This window comes from Oncorhynchus gorbuscha, linkage group LG15, assembly GCF_021184085.1.
Source record: "Oncorhynchus gorbuscha isolate QuinsamMale2020 ecotype Even-year linkage group LG15, OgorEven_v1.0, whole genome shotgun sequence".
Lineage (NCBI taxonomy): Eukaryota > Metazoa > Chordata > Actinopteri > Salmoniformes > Salmonidae > Oncorhynchus > Oncorhynchus gorbuscha.
The window spans coordinates 40,832,164-40,852,275 of NC_060187.1; the positions used below are offsets into that span (position 1 = coordinate 40,832,164).

The 20,112-nt window shown below is 42.6% G+C and overlaps 1 protein-coding gene across 1 annotated transcript; it reads left to right on the top strand.

The window, feature by feature from the left end:
* The first annotated feature begins 606 nt into the window (after window positions 1-606).
* Window positions 607-19,939, top strand: cers4a (ceramide synthase 4a). The gene is made up of 11 exons (XM_046302357.1): window positions 607-735; window positions 7,713-7,883; window positions 11,258-11,375; window positions 14,169-14,287; window positions 14,396-14,453; window positions 14,572-14,622; window positions 15,993-16,085; window positions 16,951-17,079; window positions 18,148-18,254; window positions 18,580-18,736; window positions 19,199-19,939. Exons 2-11 carry the CDS (start codon window positions 7,714-7,716, stop codon window positions 19,391-19,393), a joined length of 1,197 nt encoding a protein of 398 aa, XP_046158313.1. The 5' UTR covers window positions 607-735; window position 7,713; the 3' UTR covers window positions 19,394-19,939.
* The last annotated feature ends 173 nt before the right edge of the window (window positions 19,940-20,112 follow it).

Below are 20,112 nucleotides of genomic sequence, written 5' to 3' on the forward strand. Positions count from 1 at the left end.
TGCATGTGTCACACATTGAAATTATTGTGCCAACTGCAACACCAAATAGCTGTGAAACGTATTGAAATTGTCTGCATGGTTATTTACATTTGTGCCAAAAAAGATTCTATTGGAAAAATCACTAATCCTAATGGATTTCTTTTACTAGTGTTCTATAGAGCTCGCCATTGTAGTCCTCATTGTAGTCCTTCAGCCATTCATATGGGCAAAATTAATGGGGAAATAATACGGTTTTGGAATAAACGCCGAAAATAAGGTTAACACAGGCTTATGAGATGTTATAAAAAATATATAAGATAATATCAGTCAGTTAACAATGACCTTTATGAATTATGAATCTGAATCATGTTTTATTATTACATGACTACTTCAGAAATCACAAAAAGTGACGTTAACTGATGAAGATTATCTCATAGAACAAAACATAGGTGCTCTTCTATTTTCGACGTTTATCCAAAAACCCTACAACGAACCATGGCGGAGTTAGTGCCCACAAAAAGACGCCATTACTATTGCTCTCTATTGCCTAGATGGGAAAAAACGGGGAAAGCGCCATATTTACCGCCTTATGTTCAGCGTGTTGATGTGAGCGGTGCTTTTTCCCGTGTTCGGTTTGAAGGATACGTGGCGCGCGCCCGCCACAAACAGAGGCAGGTTGAGTCAATCGGCTCCTGCTTGCCGGATAACCGCTGTGACAACACTGTGCTCCCCGTCCCATTATTCGAGAGTGGACAGGTAATCTCAATGTTGTTGTTAATTTAAATCAATTTCAGTAACACGGAACGTTTTCCATAATGCCTTTTTTTCGAATGGATGTTGTAGGCTACCCAATAGATTGCTATTGTTGATCTATTATCTATTTGTTGTAGGTTATTGAGACAGGTTTGTTGAAGATTGCGGGGCTGAACCTATGGGCTATACATCGTTTTATTATGTCATCGATTTAAGGCGTATCCTGCGCTTACTTTCCATTTGACTGAAACCGTTGCTTTCTTTGACTGGGCCTTGTTTTGGTCTCTATCTCAGACAGTAGGCTACATTAGGAGCGATTGATCAATTAATCAAAGGGCCACGCCAAATGTTTAATTTAGTAATTGGGTCGTAATGGTAGGAGAATGCATTGGTATTTATCACCACGCTGATAAATGCAGAGAAATTAGCTGAATAAGGCATATTAAGGCAAGTGATCTCCAATCGCGCAAGGTTGATGGAGGGATGTGCGCACTCATGAATACTGAAACTGTTTGCATTGCTGTTCAGTGAGGGGAGGTCCATATCCACACAACAACAACTATATCAGCTTGATCAATCAAAATCAAATCAGTTTATCGGTCAGCTAAATGCTTATTTTATTAGCTCCTAACAATGCAGTAAAACAATTAAAAGGGGGGGGGATACAAGAAATCAATAACCACGGGACGAATATGATTAACAACCCAAATAGTGCTGAGGCAGGAATCAAATGCAATCTTTAAGTATGTGTAATATGCGGGATATTAATCGTGGTCTCCCATGGGGAGTAAGTTCCAATATGACCATGAGACCAAGAGGAAGTTCCCAGATCAGGCAGACACTGGTTTTGGAGTTTGCAGGTGGGGCTACCTCATCACTTGACAAGACTCATGTCCGCTACATAGAGCCCACAGTGGAGGTATCATAATACCCATAAAACATAATGGTCAAACCAGGAAATGGTTCCAAACGTTTTTTCCAGCACTTATTTTTCATATAGGGGATTTTAGAAACACTTAAAATAAGGGCTAGGTTTCGTTTAGGGTTACCCTGGCATGATGTTTTAATAACCATGTCAATATTTCTCGGACAAGGTGATGTCTAATATTAAGGTAGTATTTAGGTATTGCTCGCCTGAGGTAGAGTACCTCATGATAATCTGTAGACCACACGATCTACCGAGAGTTCTCATCTATATTTTTGTAGCCGTCTATTTACTACTACAAACCGATGCTGGCACTAAGGCCGCACTCATTGAACTGGAGAAGTTCATGAGCAAACAAGGAAATGCTCATCCAGAAGCGCCGCTCCTAGTGGCGGCGGACTTTAATGCAGGCAAACTTAAATCTGTTTTACCTAATTTCTACCATCATGTCACATGTGCAACCAGAGGAAAAACAACTCTAGACCACCTTTACTCCACACACAGAGATGCGTACAAAGCTCTCCCTCGCCCTCCATTTGGAAAATCTGACCATAATTATATCCTCCTGATTCCTGCTTATGAGCAAAAACTAAAGCAGAAAGTACCAGTGACTCGCTCAATACGGACCTGGTCAGATGACGTGGATGCTATGAGACTGTTTTGCTAGCACAGACTGGAATATGTTCTGGGATTCATCCAATGGCATTGAGGAGAATACCACCTCAGTCACCGGCTTCATCAATAAGTGCATCGATGACGTTGTCCCCACAGTGACCGTACGTACATATCCAAACCAGAAGCCATGGATTACAGGCAACATCCTCACTGAGATAAAGGCTATAGCTGCTGCTTTCAAGGAGCAAGACACTAATCCGGACCCTTATAGGAAATCCCATTATACTCTGACACTAACCATCAAACAGGCAAAGCGTCAATACAGGACTAAGATTGAATCCTACTACACTGACGCTCTGATGTGGCAGGGCTTGCAAACTATTACATACAACAAAGGGAAACCCAGCCGCGAGCTGCCCAGTGAATCGAGCCTACCAGACGAGCTAAATGCTTTTTATGCTCGCTTCGAGGCAAGCAACGCTGAAGCATGCATGAGAGCTGTTCGGGACAACTGTGCTCTCCATAGCCGATGTGAGCAAGACCTTTGAACAGGTCAACATCCACAAGGTCGCGGGACCAGATAGATTACCAGCACGTGTACTCAGAGCATGCGCGGACCAACTGTCAGGTGTTTTCACTGACATTTTCCACCTCACGAGTCTCTAATATCTACATGTTTCAAGCAGACCCCCATAGTCCCTGAGCCCAAGGAAGCGATGGTAAGCTGCCTACCTACCGTCCCATAGCACTCACATCAGTAGCTATGAAGTGCTTGAAAGGCTGGTCATGGCTCACATCAACACCATCCGTACGGAAACTCACTCCAATCCGCATATCCCCCCAAGCAGATCCACAGATGACGCAATCTCAATTGCACTCCACACTACCCTTGCCCATCTGGACAAAAGGAACACCTATGTGAGAATGCTGTTCATTGATTACTGCTTTCAAATAGATTATAGATTTCAGCATTCAACACCATAGTGCCCACAGAGTTCATCACTAAGCTAAGGACCCTGGGACTAAACACCTCCCTCTGCAACTAGATCTTGGACTTCCTGAAGGGCAACCCTTCAGGAAGTCAAGTGGTAACCCAAGTGGTAAGGGTAGGCAACAACACATCTGCCACACTGATCCTCAACACGGGGTCCCCCACGGGTATGTGCTTAGTCCCCTCCTGTACTCCCTGTTCAGCCACAACTGCATGGTCAAGCACGACTTCAAGACCATCATTAAGTTTGCTGACGACACAACGGTGGTAGGTCTGAACACCGACAACGACGAGACAGCCTATAGGGAGGAGATCAGAGATCTGGCAGTGTGGTGTCAGGACAACAACCTCTCCCTCAACGTGAGCAAGACAAAGGAGCTGATCGTGGACTACAGGAAAAGGATGGGCAAACACCCCCTCATTCACATCGGTGGGGTTGTAGTGCAATAGGTTGAGCGTTTCAAGTTCCTTGGTGTCCACATCACCAACAAACTATCACGGTCCAAACACACCAATAAAGTTGTGATGAACGCACAACAATGCCTTTTCCCCCTCAGGAGACTGATAAGATTTGTCATGGGTCCCCAGATCCTCAAAAAGTTCTACAGCTGCACCATCGAGAGTATCCTGACCGGTTGCATCACCGGCTGGTATGACAACTGCTCGACATCCGACGTAAGGCGCTACAGATGGTAGTGCGTACAGACCAGTACATCACTGGGGCCAAGCTTTCTGCCATCCAGGACGTATATACTAGGCGGTGTCAGAGGAAGGCCCAAAAACTTGTCAAAGACTAGTCACCCAAGTCATAGACTGTACTCTCTGCTATCGCACAGCAAGCAGTACCGGAGCGCCAAGTCTAGGCCCAAAAGGCTCCTTAACGGCTTCTATCCCCAAGCCATAAGACTACTGAACAATTAACCAAATGGCCACCCAGACTATTTTCATTGACCCCACCACCATCCATTGTTTTTACACTGCTGCTACTGGCTGTTTATTATCTATGCATTATCACTTTACCCCTAGCTACGTGTACAAATGACCTCGACTGACTTGTACCCCCGCACATTGACTTGGTACCAGTACCCCCTGCCTCATTATTGTGGTTTTATTGTGTTATTTATTTTTAGTTTAGTTTATTTAGGAGATATTTTCTTAACTCTATTTCCTTAAAACTGTATTGTTGTTTAAGGGTTTGTTGTATTCGGAGCATATGACCAGTAACATTTGATTTGATCTCTGTCTTAGACCGTTAGACCAAGAGGAAATCCCCTCGTAGGTTGTGGTGGGCTACCTCATCACGTGACCATGAATGACTCATGTCCGCGACATATGTACAACGGAAGAATTTACACAAGATCATTGAAGAATGATATGTACAGCAGTAGATACAGTATATTAGATTGAACTATGTCAATAATCCAGTGTATAAATACATGTCTGATATATATAAACAGTCTAACTAAAATAAAATGTATAGTAGTAGAAATATTATGATGAGCTATGTCGGGGATACAGTATTTAAATACACAGTGTGAAACAGGAAATGACCATGGTTCAATTTCTCTATAGCAGTGGTGAAAACCTTTTTCTGAATCAAGATCACTTTCGAAATGGAAAAGTAAAAAAAAAACATCACTTAAAAAACATAAGCCTAAGCAACATTAAACACTTAAAAGCAGTTATGTAGCATTGAGGTTTGTGCAGTAGGCCAGTGGATCCCAACCTTTTTTGGTTACTGCACCACCAAGTACATTTAGCTCTGCCCAGAGTACTCGTGAAGTACCCCCTCATGTGCATTTTACCATTAAGCCCAGTGGTGCAACTTTCACTGGGGACGAGGGGCACGCCCCCCACATTCTGAAATTGCATTTCTGTCCCTCCCAGTTTTATCATTGGAATGTGATACAAGACAAGGCAACGGTGTACTTTAGGACCATTCGGACGCCTTCGAGCAGTCGAGTTGGCTGTATTGAGTGTTTATCCGACTGGATAAAAAACGTGGTCCCCCCCCACTTCAAAAAACAAGTCTTTTCAACGAGTCTTCTCAAGTACCCCGTGTGGAAAGGCCAAGTACCCCACGTTGCAAAATACTGCAGTAGGCTATAAGCCCAATACATTATCACTGCATATTGGCTACACTTGAATTGCCCTGTCAATGTTGTTCTTAGATCATTTTGAAATAATACTTTTTTACTGGACTGATGGCCTTCATCTGGTCAGTCTGAGGGGAAGGAGGGAGCAGCAATGAGGCTGCCTCTCACCTGACTCACAGTCCCTCCTCTCCCCTCCCTACGCTGAAAAAAGGGTACTCAGTCTTCCAGCTGATGCTGAAACTATGACCAGAGAAAGTGAAATATTCCTCAATATTAAAAAAGGGTAAATAATAACAACGCAAGCTTATCTAAATGCACATGTTATGGCTTTTAAAACTGTTGAACAAAGTGTTGACTGTGCTGAATAACAACTTAAACATGAACTTATTCATGAAAACAGCGGGTATTTGCTGTATTCGTTGAGTCTCTCTCCAGTCATGGTTTTAAAAGTTTTGGATTCTCGCATGATCAACTTTGCTGTGTGTTCGAGGCGTCTTTTTATAGTCTATGGCGCAAGGAAACTATGCAGGCAAAGTGATTTGAGTTATCTGATTGGCCAACGGTAAGCCTATAGGTGCACTTGAAAAATCCAGAAAATCACATTGTAGGATTTGTAATGAATTTATTTGCAAATTATGGTGGAAAATAAGTATTTGGTCAATAACAAATGTTTATCTCAATACTTTGTTATATACCCTTTGTTGGCAATGACAGAGGTCAAACGTTTTCTGTAAGTCTTCACAAGGTTTTCACACGCTGTTGCTGGTATTTTGGCCCATTCCTCCACGCAGATCTCCTCTAGAGCAGTGATGTTTTGGGGCTGTTGCTGGGCAACACAGACTTTCAACTCCCTCCAAAGATTTTCTATGGGGTTGAGATCTGGAGACTGGCTAGGCTACTCCAGGACCTTGAAATGCTTCTTACGAAGCCACTCCTTCGTTGCCCGGGCGGTGTGTTTGGGATCATTGTCATGCTGAAAGACCCAGCCATGTTTCATCTTCAATGCCTTTGTTGATGGAAGGAGGTTTTCACTCAAAATCTCACGATACATGGCCCCATTCATTCTTTCCTTTACACGGATCAGTCGTCCTGGTCCCTTTGCAGAAAAACAGCCCCAAAGCATGATGTTTCCTCCCCCATGCTTCACAGTAGGTATTGGTGTTCTTTGGATGCAACTCAGCATTCTTTGTCCTCCAAACACGACAAGTTGAGTTTTTACCAAAAAAGTTATATTTTGGTTTCATCTGACCATATGACATTCTCCCAATCTTCTTCTGGATCATCCAAATGCTCTCTAGCAAACTTCAGGCGGGCCTGGACATGTACTGTCTTAAGCAGGGGGACACATCTGGCACTGCAGAATTTGAGTCCCTGGCGGCGTAGTGTGTTACTGATGGTAGGCTTTGTTACTTTGGTCCCAGCTCTCTGCAGGTCATTCACTAGGTCCCCCCGTGTGGTTCTGGGATTTTTGCTCACCGTTCTTGTGATCATTTTGACCCCACGGGGTGAGATCTTGCGTGGAGCCCCAGATCGAGGGGAGATTATCAGTGGTCTTGTATTTCTTCCATTTCCTAATAATTGCTCCCACAGTTGATTTCTTCAAACCAAGCTGCTTACCTATTGCAGATTCAGTCTTCCCAGCCGGGTGTAGGTCTACAATTTCGTTTCTGGTGTCCTTTGACAGTTCTTTGGTCTTGGTCATAGTGGAGTTTGGAGTGTGACTGTTTGAGGTTGTGGACAGGTGTCTTTTATACTGATAACAAGTTCAAACAGGTGCCATTAATACAGGTAACGAGTGGAGGACAGAGGAGCCTCTTAAAGAAGAAGTTACAGGTCTGTGAGAGCCAGAAATCTTGCTTGTTTGTAGGTGACCAAATACTTATTTTTCACCATAATTTGCATAATAAATTCATAAAAAATCCTACAATGTGATTTTCTGGATATTTTTTCTCATTTTGTCTGTCATAGTTGAAGTGTACTTATGATGAAAATTACAGGCCTCTCTCATCTTTTTAAATGGGAGAACTTGTACAATTGGTGGCTGACTAAATACTTTCCCCCCCACTGTATGTGTAATTTTGTAATGTTGATGAATTATCCCTTTAAGCCTCACATACAGACTTCATGTTGGCTCTAATTATGATTATGTCTGTGAAGTGTGAATCAAGGACACATACCATCTTGTTCGCTCTCTTTAGCTTGTCATATTTCATTTGGAGCTTCCCAGCCGCTGTCTTCTCCATAAATATGAATAACAGCAGCATCAATGTTTCAGCAGGCACAGACACTTCTGAGGATCGAGCTCTCAAACATTATCCTCTCCTTTGACCCTTCCCTCTCCTCTTCTTTGTAGGATGGAAGGACTGCTGGACCAATGGCTTTGGAAGGAGGAGTACTGGCTGCCGCCGGGGGTCACCTGGAAGGACATAGAGATCGAGGGGGACCGCTACCCTCTACCCCGGGACCTCTTCTACACCCTGCCGCTGGCTCTGGGCTTCATCGTCCTGCGCTACGTCTTTGAGAGGTGAGGGGGCGCGGGGGTCCTCCCCCCTTTTTTAAAGGAACTCAGTCCGGCTTTCAACTTATTCTTAAAATATTTAATAGAAGAATGCACAAGGTGTAATTTCTAAATTGGGTAGTGCATCATCAGTGTTCCTCTTGTCGTGTTCGTCATTTCATACTTTAGAGAGAGCTATTTATAACTTGTCAGAAATGTGTTCATTCAAATATCGCATGAATACACGTTAGAAATGTCTAAACTTATGCAAGAAAATGAGCATTAACTGCAAAAGTTTGGGAACCCCTGTCTTATTGGATAGTACATCCCCGTTTTGTCCCGTTAACTTTGTGTTTAGTGACTATGACCCTGTCTGCTGTCGGCTTTTGCCCTTTGGAAGTATTCCAAGTCGACTACGTGCCTGATGAGTAGTCCATTTTTTGCTGGGGCTGTAAAACGTTTTTCTGTTAGGTTCACATTGACTCAGGCTGTGGCAGAAGGCTGATGGTGTGTCTGTCTGTCAGGCTGATGGACAGTAGATAGACATGGGTTGGGTTACAGCAGATGCTGAGGATGATATGCACTCAATGGTTTCCCAGAAGCCGCTGGATATCAAAAATACGATTCTTCCTCATGTTAACTTGTATTTATTCAGGGGAGCCCAATTGAGACCAGGGTTTCCTTTTCAATGGTGCCCTGAAAACAAACCGTTCCCAAATCAACATATTCATTCAATTAAACAGCAAAACAAAGAAACTACAAGATGCAAGAGATACACTACATTTCAACAACACAAATAAATTCTTACAATCAACCAAAACACTTGCAAACTTCAGTGAATTAATTCCTCATCCGCATTTTAAACTGGTCTATTACAACCAGGGATTCAAGATGTAATGAGAATGGTTTACCTACTGTAGGTTGGTAGAGACACGAGGGACCTCAAGAGTTAACCAACACTGTGAGTGGGTTTGGTGCCTCGTATAATTATACTTTAACAGAGAAGTGAGATATTTTGGAAGCTTGTAGAGCTTTGTAAACAAAAAGGAAGAAATTAAGTAATTTAGAGCGGTCTAGTCGACCTTCTGATAAAGGATGCGGTGATGAGTATTAAACCTCTCACCTCTGATAAAGCGAATCCACAGTACTTACGATAGTATTCTGTAGTAAACTGTAGTATACTGTCGAATACTATACGCCACACTGTAGTAATCCTCCCCCCCAACACACACACACACACACACACACACACACACACACACACACACACACACACACACACACACACACACACACACACACACACACACACACACACACACACACACACACACACACACACACACACACACACACACACAAAGATTACATTGGTTGTATACTTATGAGGGGTGTTTGTCAGAATGATATCCCCCCCCATAAAAGGTTTGTGTGTTTTAAATTGGGGCGGGTTTTGTTATCAGTTAATTTAAATGTAGCTCAGTACAAATATCTTTCAGTTTCTCTGATACTGGCATCAAATGATCTGATCTGATACTGATCTCACCAAGTTAAGATCACCCAATATTAATAATTCAGATTTAGCATAGTTAGACAGCAAGTCAGACAATTTGCTAAGAGCAATTGGGAGCAAAACAGGAAAACACTGCACACAGAGATCTGTTTCCTAAGTGTGTTATAACAACATTATTATAACAACGTATCAACGGTTTAGAAAGCGGTTTCTAAAACCTGATGATGATCATAGGGTCAAAACATTGTTATAGTAAGGAGTTCTATAATAGGGCCAGGAGTTCTATAATAGGGCCAGGAGTTCTATAATAGGGCCAGGAGTTCTATAATATGGCCAGGTGTTCCATGAGTTCTATAATCCTGACACAGATCCGTTGCAGTCAAATTTGCTAATAAACCCATGGAAGCATTCTAACAATGCGCAGGTGTTTTTCTTCTTGTCCTCATGGCATTTTTACATTGCACCTGTGGACATTAGATGTAGATGTTTGTACTGTACACTATATCAGAGCGTGAAGCCATGTAGAGGCAGAGGCCAGAAATGTAAAGTGGAGGGCTCAAGCATGGAGACAGGAAGAACAGAAGTCTGATGGAGCGATCGATAGGACACTCATTTTTTGCATGCTTTTCCTTATCAGTTATTTCCTCATGGTTTTTTGGTGTACTGTACTGTACCTGGGCAGGGCTGAGCTGTGTGTCAGTCACAACACACACACGTGCAGGCATACGTGTTTCACGAGCTGAGGTGAGATACGCAGGGCCAGGGCAGGGAGGGGTTTGTTTACATGCGAGTAGTAGTCGTCAGTGGGGACTTCATTACCAGCAGGTGTTTCCTTTGGGGCTCCTGTAACCGGAAAGCCCTGGAGTCTCCGAGCTAAATTACTCTGAACTTCCATCACTTCTAATCTCCCTGCCTGCCCACTTACCTATGATTATCTCTCAGGTAGAGGTGCACACACTTATACTGTACACACATACTGTAGAAATACACACACAGGTACGCACACACACACACACACACACACACACACACACACACACACACACACACACACACACACACACACACACACACACACACACACACACACACACACACACACACACACACACACACACACACACACACACACACACACGCGCACGCACGCGCACGCATGCACACGCACACACGCACGCACGCACACACACACGCACACGCACACGCACACGCACACGCACACACACACACACACACACACACACACACACACACACACACACACACACACACACACACACACACACACACACACACACACACACACACACACACACTCTTACCTGTACCCTTTCCCACCCATGCGTATACACACGAGCACATGCACACCCTCTCACTCAGACACACAAACATAGATCTAGTGTCGCTGGAGGTGTCGTATCAATTAAGCACAAAGGTTGTCTGGCCCAAAGTGACACTAAGTGTATGGGAATGGAACAGGCTCCAGCGCTTGTCAGTTCATTTGTTATGTTATGTTGAAGACTGACATGGAGTGACATGAGGAGCTCTCGTGTTCTTGCTCTTTGTTGTTGAGGAGATAATGGTTATGCCTTAAGTGATATTCTATTCCAGGAATTTTCTTAACCACCTGACTGTTTCTCACCCCACCTGACGTATCCAATGAAAACTCTGGGGCCTCTTATAGGCTATAATATCACTAGGGCCTGGAGTTTTTTGTTGTACGCAAAACACCCGGTCTTAAGCTATTCACCAACAGTGCACTTCCTTTGACCAAAATACTGCAGCTTTGGTCAAAAGCAGTGTGACATATGGAAAATAGGGTGTAACTGACATTTGCCTTTGCATTGAACTACTGCAGAACTCGATTTTCTGTCTGTCTTCTCTACAGGGTCATAGCCATGCCACTAAGCAGACAGCTGGGGGTGAGAGACAGGGTGCGGGTTCGAGCCCTGCCTGTCCCAAAGCTGGAGACATTTTACAAACAGAACAGACAGCAACCCTCACAGGTCAGTTGTACATCTCATTCATCCATCTCTGTCACTCTTTTAGTGGGATATGGAATATTCCTTTATAGAATTGTAGAAACATATATGATTGATTCTGAAATTGATAAGTATGTTTAGCAGAGATCTAAAACAAGCCTCTACATATAGCATTACAGATATTGCAGCTAGTACTCATGAGATAAGATGAGAGATGAGATACAATTTCTCCCCTGGAGAATCTATATTGCTTCATTAGTATAGCACCCAAAGTAGATGTATAAACTGGGTGGTTTGAGCCCTGAATGCTGATTGGCAGAAAGCCGTGGTATATCAGACTGTATACCACATGTATGACAAAACATGTATTTTTACTACTCTAATTACATTGGTAACCAGTTTAGAAATATAAACTCTATTGCTTCATGAGTATAGCCCTCAAGTAGAATTAGAGCACTGGTTGAGTTGTAATTATATGGTTTACTGGGTTAATGGGGATAAGGTTGAAGTTAAAGTAGTTTCTGCTATAACAGGGAACCGTTATGTGGAACTCGTTTAGGGGTGTCAGGTTAGGGTTGGGTTTAGGGTCTACTATTGTGGGTTGTAGTACACCAGGAAATGATAAGATAGTTGTTTATTAGCCAGGTATATTTGGTGGATTAGGATAAATAGTACATCCTTGGGTAGAACCCTTAAATGCTTTGGCAGGCATTGTTCTAGTGGCCTATCCCTTCCTTGTCAGTCAGGTAGGTGCAGGTGCAGGTGCAGGTAATATTTTATGGCTTGGCTCTGTTCACATGGAAATGTTCCACCCTTTTTACTCGTTAGGATTAACAAGGCAGAATTTGCAAATGTTGACGTGTTGGACTGTACATCTGCTGAGGCATGTGTCTCCTCGTTTACATGTACACATCTCTGATAGTAGAAATACCATAGTATATGGATATGCACAAATCCTATTCTCTCTGTGCATTTAGACATTGTCTTCTGTCTGAAACAGCTTCTGTTGTTGGTGAAGTATTACCTGGCTGTCAGTCTCTGTGTTAGAACTTCTTCCTGCCTCATTTGTAAACCTCACATTTTCATGAAGCGCACGGGCTCCCTATAGACGTTCCCCGGATTTTCCATGAAGGTTAATGCTCTCAACATATAGAATCACCAGGACTGCACTAGCCACACCCATATTGTATAACCACCTCATTGGTGTGTCACGATGATCCAATCAAAACAAGTCAGTTCCAAACAAGGTTTAGGTGAGCAGTTTGTCCTTCCCTGTGTTCTGCCGTTACTCAGGAGGGACATACTCCTACTAATACTAGGAGCCCTCTAGAGTAATTAGGTATCTCCCCACACAAGAACCATTCTACAGGACAGTAGAAGTATGAGCCTAAGGTAGTGTAAAGTGCCACCCACATGAAAAAATGCTATACTATAAATACTGTAATATTCACTCGTGTTTTTGCTGACTTTACTGTAGTATTCACTGTAGTAGTTTTGCAGACTAGTGTGGAAGTGTGTTTACTGTAGTATATGGTAGTATTTACAGTTAACTATAGTATAAATACTGTACTAAAAAGGAAACTGTAGTATATACTTTAGTAATTCATGTAGGGTTTGTGCAAACTGTAGTATACTGTAATATTTACTGTAGTTTTTTTGCAGACATTACTGCAGCATTTACTAGAGTTTTGTAAATTTGTATTATCTTTGACATAAAAATGGAGGCTTTCTCTTTCAGGAAACCTACTGGAGAAATACTAAAGACCACATTTTGCATAACCTGTAGGACTGGGATCTGAACCAATAGTTCAGCGCTTCTGTGCTTTTCTATGACCTGTAGGGAACACAATATGGTCTATACTTGGCATGTAGATTTCTCACTTATGGGTGCCACAAAATGTGGTATGGGGAATGGGCAGGGTATATGCAAATGAAATACTGTAGTATTTACTATAGTACAAAAAAGTGTAGTGTTTTTGCAGACTGTAGTGTTTTTGCGGACATTACTGACAGTGCAGTGTTTTTTTTGCAGATAATACTGTCGTATTTACTGTTGTATTCTACAGTATAGTACACCATTCTATAGTAAGCACTACACATGATTGAGGGATACTAGCGAAAGAGGAAAGAGGATACCTAGACAGTTGCACAACTGAATTCATTCAACCGAAATGTGTCTTCCTCATTTAACCCCAATCAGAGAGATTCGGGGTGCTGCCTTAATCGACATCCATGTCATTGGCGCCCAGGGATCAGTTGTTGTTAGGGGTTAACTGCCTTGCTCAACTGCAAAACGGCAGATTTTTTACACCTTGCCAGCTCAGAGATTTGAACCAGGGATTTTGGTTACTGGCCCAACGCTGCTAAGCTACCTGCTGCCTGCTGCAACTGCTAAGCTACCTGCTGCCCCCACAGTGTGTAGTATAGTATTCTACAATATGCTACAGTTTACTATAGAATTTCATAGTAAGTACTGTGGTATTCTATATTAAACTGTAGTATTTTTAATGTGGGCAGGGAGGAGAGGAGGGTAAAAGGTATAGCTTGCACAGAGCAAGGATCAGGGGAAGGCAAATGGAGGGATTTAACATATTTGTAATTTTTAAAATCTTCCTTTTTTTACTTACAAAAACAATATTGGAATTCTGCTCTAATGAAGCTGTGATAAAAAACCTATTGAGATCATTTAAGGTGCTGAAGAAGGTAATGGATTTTCTCCCTGACAAATCTGTATATGAAAGATATGCTGAGGGTCTTCTTGGGAAAGGAACAGCGGAGCTTCTCTCTCTGAGGTGATTTGGTCCTGTCTGTGTTCAGAGTGAGGTCCAGGGCCTGGGGAAGCATTGTGGTCTCAGTCAGCGCCAGATAGAAACGTGGTTCCGCCAACGCCGCAACCAAGACAGGCCGAGCAACACCAAGAAGTTTTGTGAAGCCTCGTGAGTCAGCTCTCATTCAGAGTTCGATGTATTCGTGCGATCTATTTCATTTCAATGTATAGTTCATAGAAAGCATCTTATGACAAAAATTTTGTTTTGTTTTTGCAGTTGGAGGTTCGTTTTCTACCTCATTGCATTTGTAGCAGCGCTTGCCTCCCTGATTGATGTGAGTATATTAAGCACACTCACTTTGGCTGCCTTTACCCTCAACAGTGCTACTGCTTCTTGTATTACTACTATGACGACCTCACTGTGACTACTTGTTCTGTCCCTCTATCCCTCAGACCCCCTGGTTCTGGGACCACAGAGAGTGCTGGCAGGGCTACCCCAAACAAGTGAGTAGAACAGTTCACGTTAACTTTCAGTTGACCAGTGGTTCCCTAAACATGTTTGTCCTGTCACTCATCAAAAGCCTATGGAATTGTCCTGTCACCCACTCTAGTGACAACCCAATCTACTGTATAGCCACAATAAGCCGCATCCCACACCATTGAGTCTCGAGTCCCAACACACAATTTGGGAATCTGGAAAACACGGCTTTGGACAATCTCAGGAAACGTTCTCTTTCTGCTGTGCTGCACCGCTATTGACAGCTATGTCTGGGGGAATTGAACAACGGCCCTCCAGATAACAGTTATGACATTCCTACAGGAGACTTAACCCCTCCTCCTCCTTCCCTCGAAGGGGGATGACCTGAAACAGAAAACACTACGAGTACAAATGACACAGCATCTCTTTAAAACACTTAAACTTCTTATGGCACTGTAACTCCCTAATGCTGTAGACCTTCCCTTTGTTGAAGCCAGGCTGTGTTCTGTGCCTTGCAGGGAGGGAGGGAGGGATGTCTAGGGGTTAAATGACTCAGTAAACTTCCCTCTATTGTCTATGGAGTCTTGGAGAGTACTGTTTGGTGGTGGGTGTTTGGGTCACTTCACGGCCATTTTGATGTATCACCCCTTTCTATACATGTACACACCCTCTCTGATTTTAATGTTAAACTTTGACTGTGGAAGCGTGGGGGAACGCTTGCTAAAGGGGGTTTCAAAGCTTCCACTTTAAAGCTTTGGTTGGGAACATGAGGGGGTTTAAACAAAGCAGCAATCAGCAATATACATTTTTTGTCATTTAGCAGACAGTCTTATCCAGAGTGATTTACAGGAACAATTAGGGTTAAGTTCCTTGCTCAAAGGCACATAGACAGATTTGATTTTTTCCAGTTCTGTGATTCAAACCAGCGACCTTTCGGTTACTGGCCCGCCCCAGGGGTGCGTTGCTTCAACGCCTGTGCTTCACTGTGTGTGGAATCCTGAGTTTCTCTATTTCAGTCAAGGGTTACCCCCCAAACATGGCTGGAACGGAACAAATTGAATGGCATCAAACACCTGGAAACCATGTGTTGGATGTTTTTGCTACCATTCCAGTCATTCCATTCCAGCCATTACCGCTTAGCCAAATAAGATGCCACCAACCTCCTGTGTCATCTACGCTTTTGTGTGAGAACCGGACAGGTGAAAGCAAATCCCCCCCATGTAGACTTCCGTTCCCATAAAGCCTTGAACTAGACTTTTCTGTCAGATCGGTGCAGATAAAGGTGAGGAGGAAATTTAAGGAAGTCACTTTAGACTATTGGAATGCACCCCCCGGAGTCATGCTCAGTCACCTTCAACCCCCCTGGTGTTTGTTTTGTTTCTGTCTCTCCCTGCAGCCTGTCGCTGAGGCTCACTACTGGTATTACATCACAGAGCTGGGTTTCTATTGGTCCCTGCTGCTCTGTGTCACTGTGGATGTGAAGCGGAAGGTATGTGTCACTCCTGTCTCCACACACACGCACACACACACACGCACGCACGCACGCACACACACACACACACACACACACACACACACACACACACACACACACACACACACACACACACACACACACACACACACACACACACACACACACACACACACACACACACACACACACACACACACACACACACACACACACACTCCTGTCTCCATTCACAGTGACTCAGTCCAATCCACAGAACAGCAGCAGCTTTCACTGAAAAAAATCATTACTTTCCCTTCCAGATTACAGTTAGTGTTCACAGCAGATTCCCAGCTTGTTTTACTGAAACGTTCATGTCATTTTTATAGTCATGTTTCCCTACAGGAACTGCCCACAGAGGTGGTTGATGTTTTCAAGGATAACTATGTATCTGGACGATGTCCAATGAGGTTTAGTAATTAGAAACAAGTCCAGCCCCTCAGGACCCAGATTACCTGCCCCCCCCCCCCCTCTCCTCATCCTCTCCTGCTATTCCCTCCCCTCATGGGGACCAACCCTCCTGGCCTGCTTTGGTCTGACTCAGCTATCTGTCCATAATCTTAAAAACAGTCAACCTCTCTACTCTGAAACTCATCAGGAACACCCTGTAAAGATAAACTGCTATACAGATAACCAGCAGACACAAGCAGGAGGGCTTCACAGATGTTGTCACGTATATCTGATTTGTACGGTTTTTAAACAACTTTTTCTGTATTCTGCACCATTGATAAATCACTACATACAGGAGAAATATGACTGATTTACGGCACCAGAAGCGCAGAACTGCTGAAGCCCAGGTTATAGTATATCCTCTACAGCTGTGTGGTTTGTGTGTTTTCAGGATTTCAAGGAACAGATCATCCACCACATCGCTACCATTTTGCTCATCGGTTTCTCGTACTGTGCCAATTATGTGCGTGTTGGCACACTGGTGATACTAGTCCATGATTCTTCAGACTTCCTCCTGGAGGTAGGAGCTCAGTCTCAGTTTTCAAGTCACACACAAATCATACAGACACAGGGAACTAAAGGGGGAATGATATCTATAATCATAAATGCATGTGGTCAAGCTAATTTGCACTACCATTTTCCCACAGACTGTTTTGATGGGTTGTGTGGTTATATAAGCAAGGTTCTTTGTTTACATGAAGGTCACTGTAAGTTTGATTTGAACACAGGGATTGTTTATTAACATTACTTAATCTTATTATGACCGCGAATCACACGATTTTCTTCATTCAGATGTAGGATCTTAATTTGAGCCAGTTTGCTACAGCGGGAAAATGATCCTGCAGCAACAGGAAATGTGGATTATGATGTGGATTGTAATTAATATACTTTTTTTGTAAGTGTTGATACATTTTTCCATAGAGCAAATCAAGTCTGAAATCTCAAAGTAGAAATTACAAACTTTAGAAGCCTTTTTTTATAACTCAAATACACTACAAGTTTTAATTTCCAAATGAAGATCCTGCATCTGTAGGTTCGTAGAGATCGAACACGTGATTATATTTAGCAATTGTATGTGGTAAAAGGAAAACATGTCTTGGGAGTGAACTTCTCTTTAACTCTCCCAAGAGACTTTCAGCTCTGAAATAGAACTCCTATTATCACATGTATTCCTAAAGGTGTGTTTAAATGACCTCAGTAAAGCAGTGTAGTATTGCCCTGATGTTATCTCACAATAACCATTGTCTCCATCATCTTGGGCCTGATGAAATATGTATGGCTTGTCATGTCAGGATCCAGGCGTGACACAATGCTTCCTTTAGACGCAGTCAATGGGAGGCCAAGGGGTCAGAAGGGGGCATTGGTTGTCAGTGCGTGCTAGAGAAAACCACTCCATCAGAGAGTATGGACTGGGAGGTCATACAATATGTTGGAGAACAGCATTACTGTATGCTATCATTTGTACAGCCACTGTGCTATATTGGTCAACCCAGCTGGTAACACATAATGACCGTATCGTTACAAGTGCCTCATGAGGGTCGTGAATAAGGCCAACTGTGATAGGAGTATTATTATATTTCACTTGCAGTCTGCCAAGATGTTCAACTACGCTGGCTGGCGGAAGACATGTGACACACTGTTTGTCATCTTCGCCCTGGTCTTCCTGCTAACACGACTAGTGGTCTTCCCTGGCAGGTGAGACTGGAGGCTTTCTCACACAGTCATTTGACAATTTATTAGGAGTGTATTACAAAGGTCAATCGTAGTCAAAGTAGTAATAAGATTACTCAGGGACTATCCTTTTCTGACAGTTTACACTTGTAACTCAAAATGTAGGCCTACATGCAAATATTCCAATACATCTGATGTACGCACATCTCAAGTCAGAACATAGCACATAGTATGTACTATGAATCAGTTAAGGGAATGTGTTCAGAAGTACCAATTAGAGAATGTTAAAAATGCAAGGCTTGAGGTTGGATTCATTTCCAGTTTTCTATGCCCATTCTTGCCCCTTCAGAATAGTCCACTCCACCCTGGTTGTGTCCTTGGATTTCTTCCAGCCTTTCTTTGGCTACTACTTCTTCAATGCCCTGCTGTTGGTGCTGCAAGCTCTGCACATCTTCTGGGCCTGGCTGATCCTTCGCATGGTCTACAAGTTTGTCTTTATGGGCAAGGTCAGTAGACTAAAGTCATTGTCCGCCTTACTTACTAATGGTGATTTCATCGGATGCCATGACACGGTAGAATAATAGGTCACATGCTCACTCGTATTATTTGTCAGAAGTAGTTGGGTGATGAATCATCTTAGGAAAGCCCACAATGAAAGAAATGGACAGTGCACCATGAATATGCTTCAATGATTCATTTATTCTTTGAATAGACGCGTACTCGTTCAACTGCGGCCAAAACACGTCCGTACAAAGAATACATTCATCGTTGAAGATGATTATGGCGCACTGTCCATTTCTTTCATTGTACACCTTGGAAGTATCACAGGGGACTGCCTTTAAGGCATAGTGTTTGTACAATTTATTGTCATTATCAATACATTATCTGCGATACAATCTGGTTATGTTCCATTTGTTGATTTATTTTGCAGCCTTAAATGGTCACTTACATGTGTCTTTCTGCTGTAGGTGGAGAAAGACGAGCGCAGCGATGAAGAAAGCGAGCCAGAGGAGGAAGAGGAGGCAGTGGAGGAAGAGGAGACTAGCTGGGAGCAAAGAAAGGGTGCACTCAATTCCAAGTTGGCTTCGCTTGCCAACAATTGTGTCCTGAACAACCTAACCAACCAGAGAAATATGAACAGCAGACTGCCCAAAGCCAGATAGTACCACTCTCTTTTCGCACTAGGTTAAACTTAGAACGTTTTCCTCTCCTTCCACAGTATATGCTGGTAAGATATAATTCATTTATATGGCTTACATATTACCAATGTGGTCCATTTATGATTTCATTAATGGTTTCAGATAATACTTCTCTACGTTTGGAGTACATAACTGTTCACTGCACTGTCAAATTAATGGTCGGGTCAAACAAGAAGAACGCTGGTTTTACTTTAAGATGAAGTATGTTTTTCTAGATTTTATATTTTGAATGAATTTGTTTTTGTTTGGATTGTGTGTAAATAGTTAAAGACATTAACTCAAATCAAATCAAAGTTTATTGGTTGCGTACACCAATTAGCAGATGTTATGGCAGGTGCAGCGAAATGCCTGTGTTTCTAGCTGCAACAGTGCACTAATACCTAGCAATAAAAAAAACAATACACACATAATCCAGAAAAAAATTAACATTTAATTTTTTAATTTTTATTATGATCTGAATGAGCAATGTCAAAGACTGTTATATATATACAAACAGTATCAGTCAAAAGTTTGGACACACCTATTTTTTTTTGCTATTTGCATTGTAGAATAATAGTGAAGACATCAAAACTATGAAATAATACATATGGATTCATGTAGTAACCAAAAAAATATATTTAAAATGTTAGATTCTTCAAACTAGCCACCCTTTGCCTTGATGACAGCTTTGAACACTCTTTGCA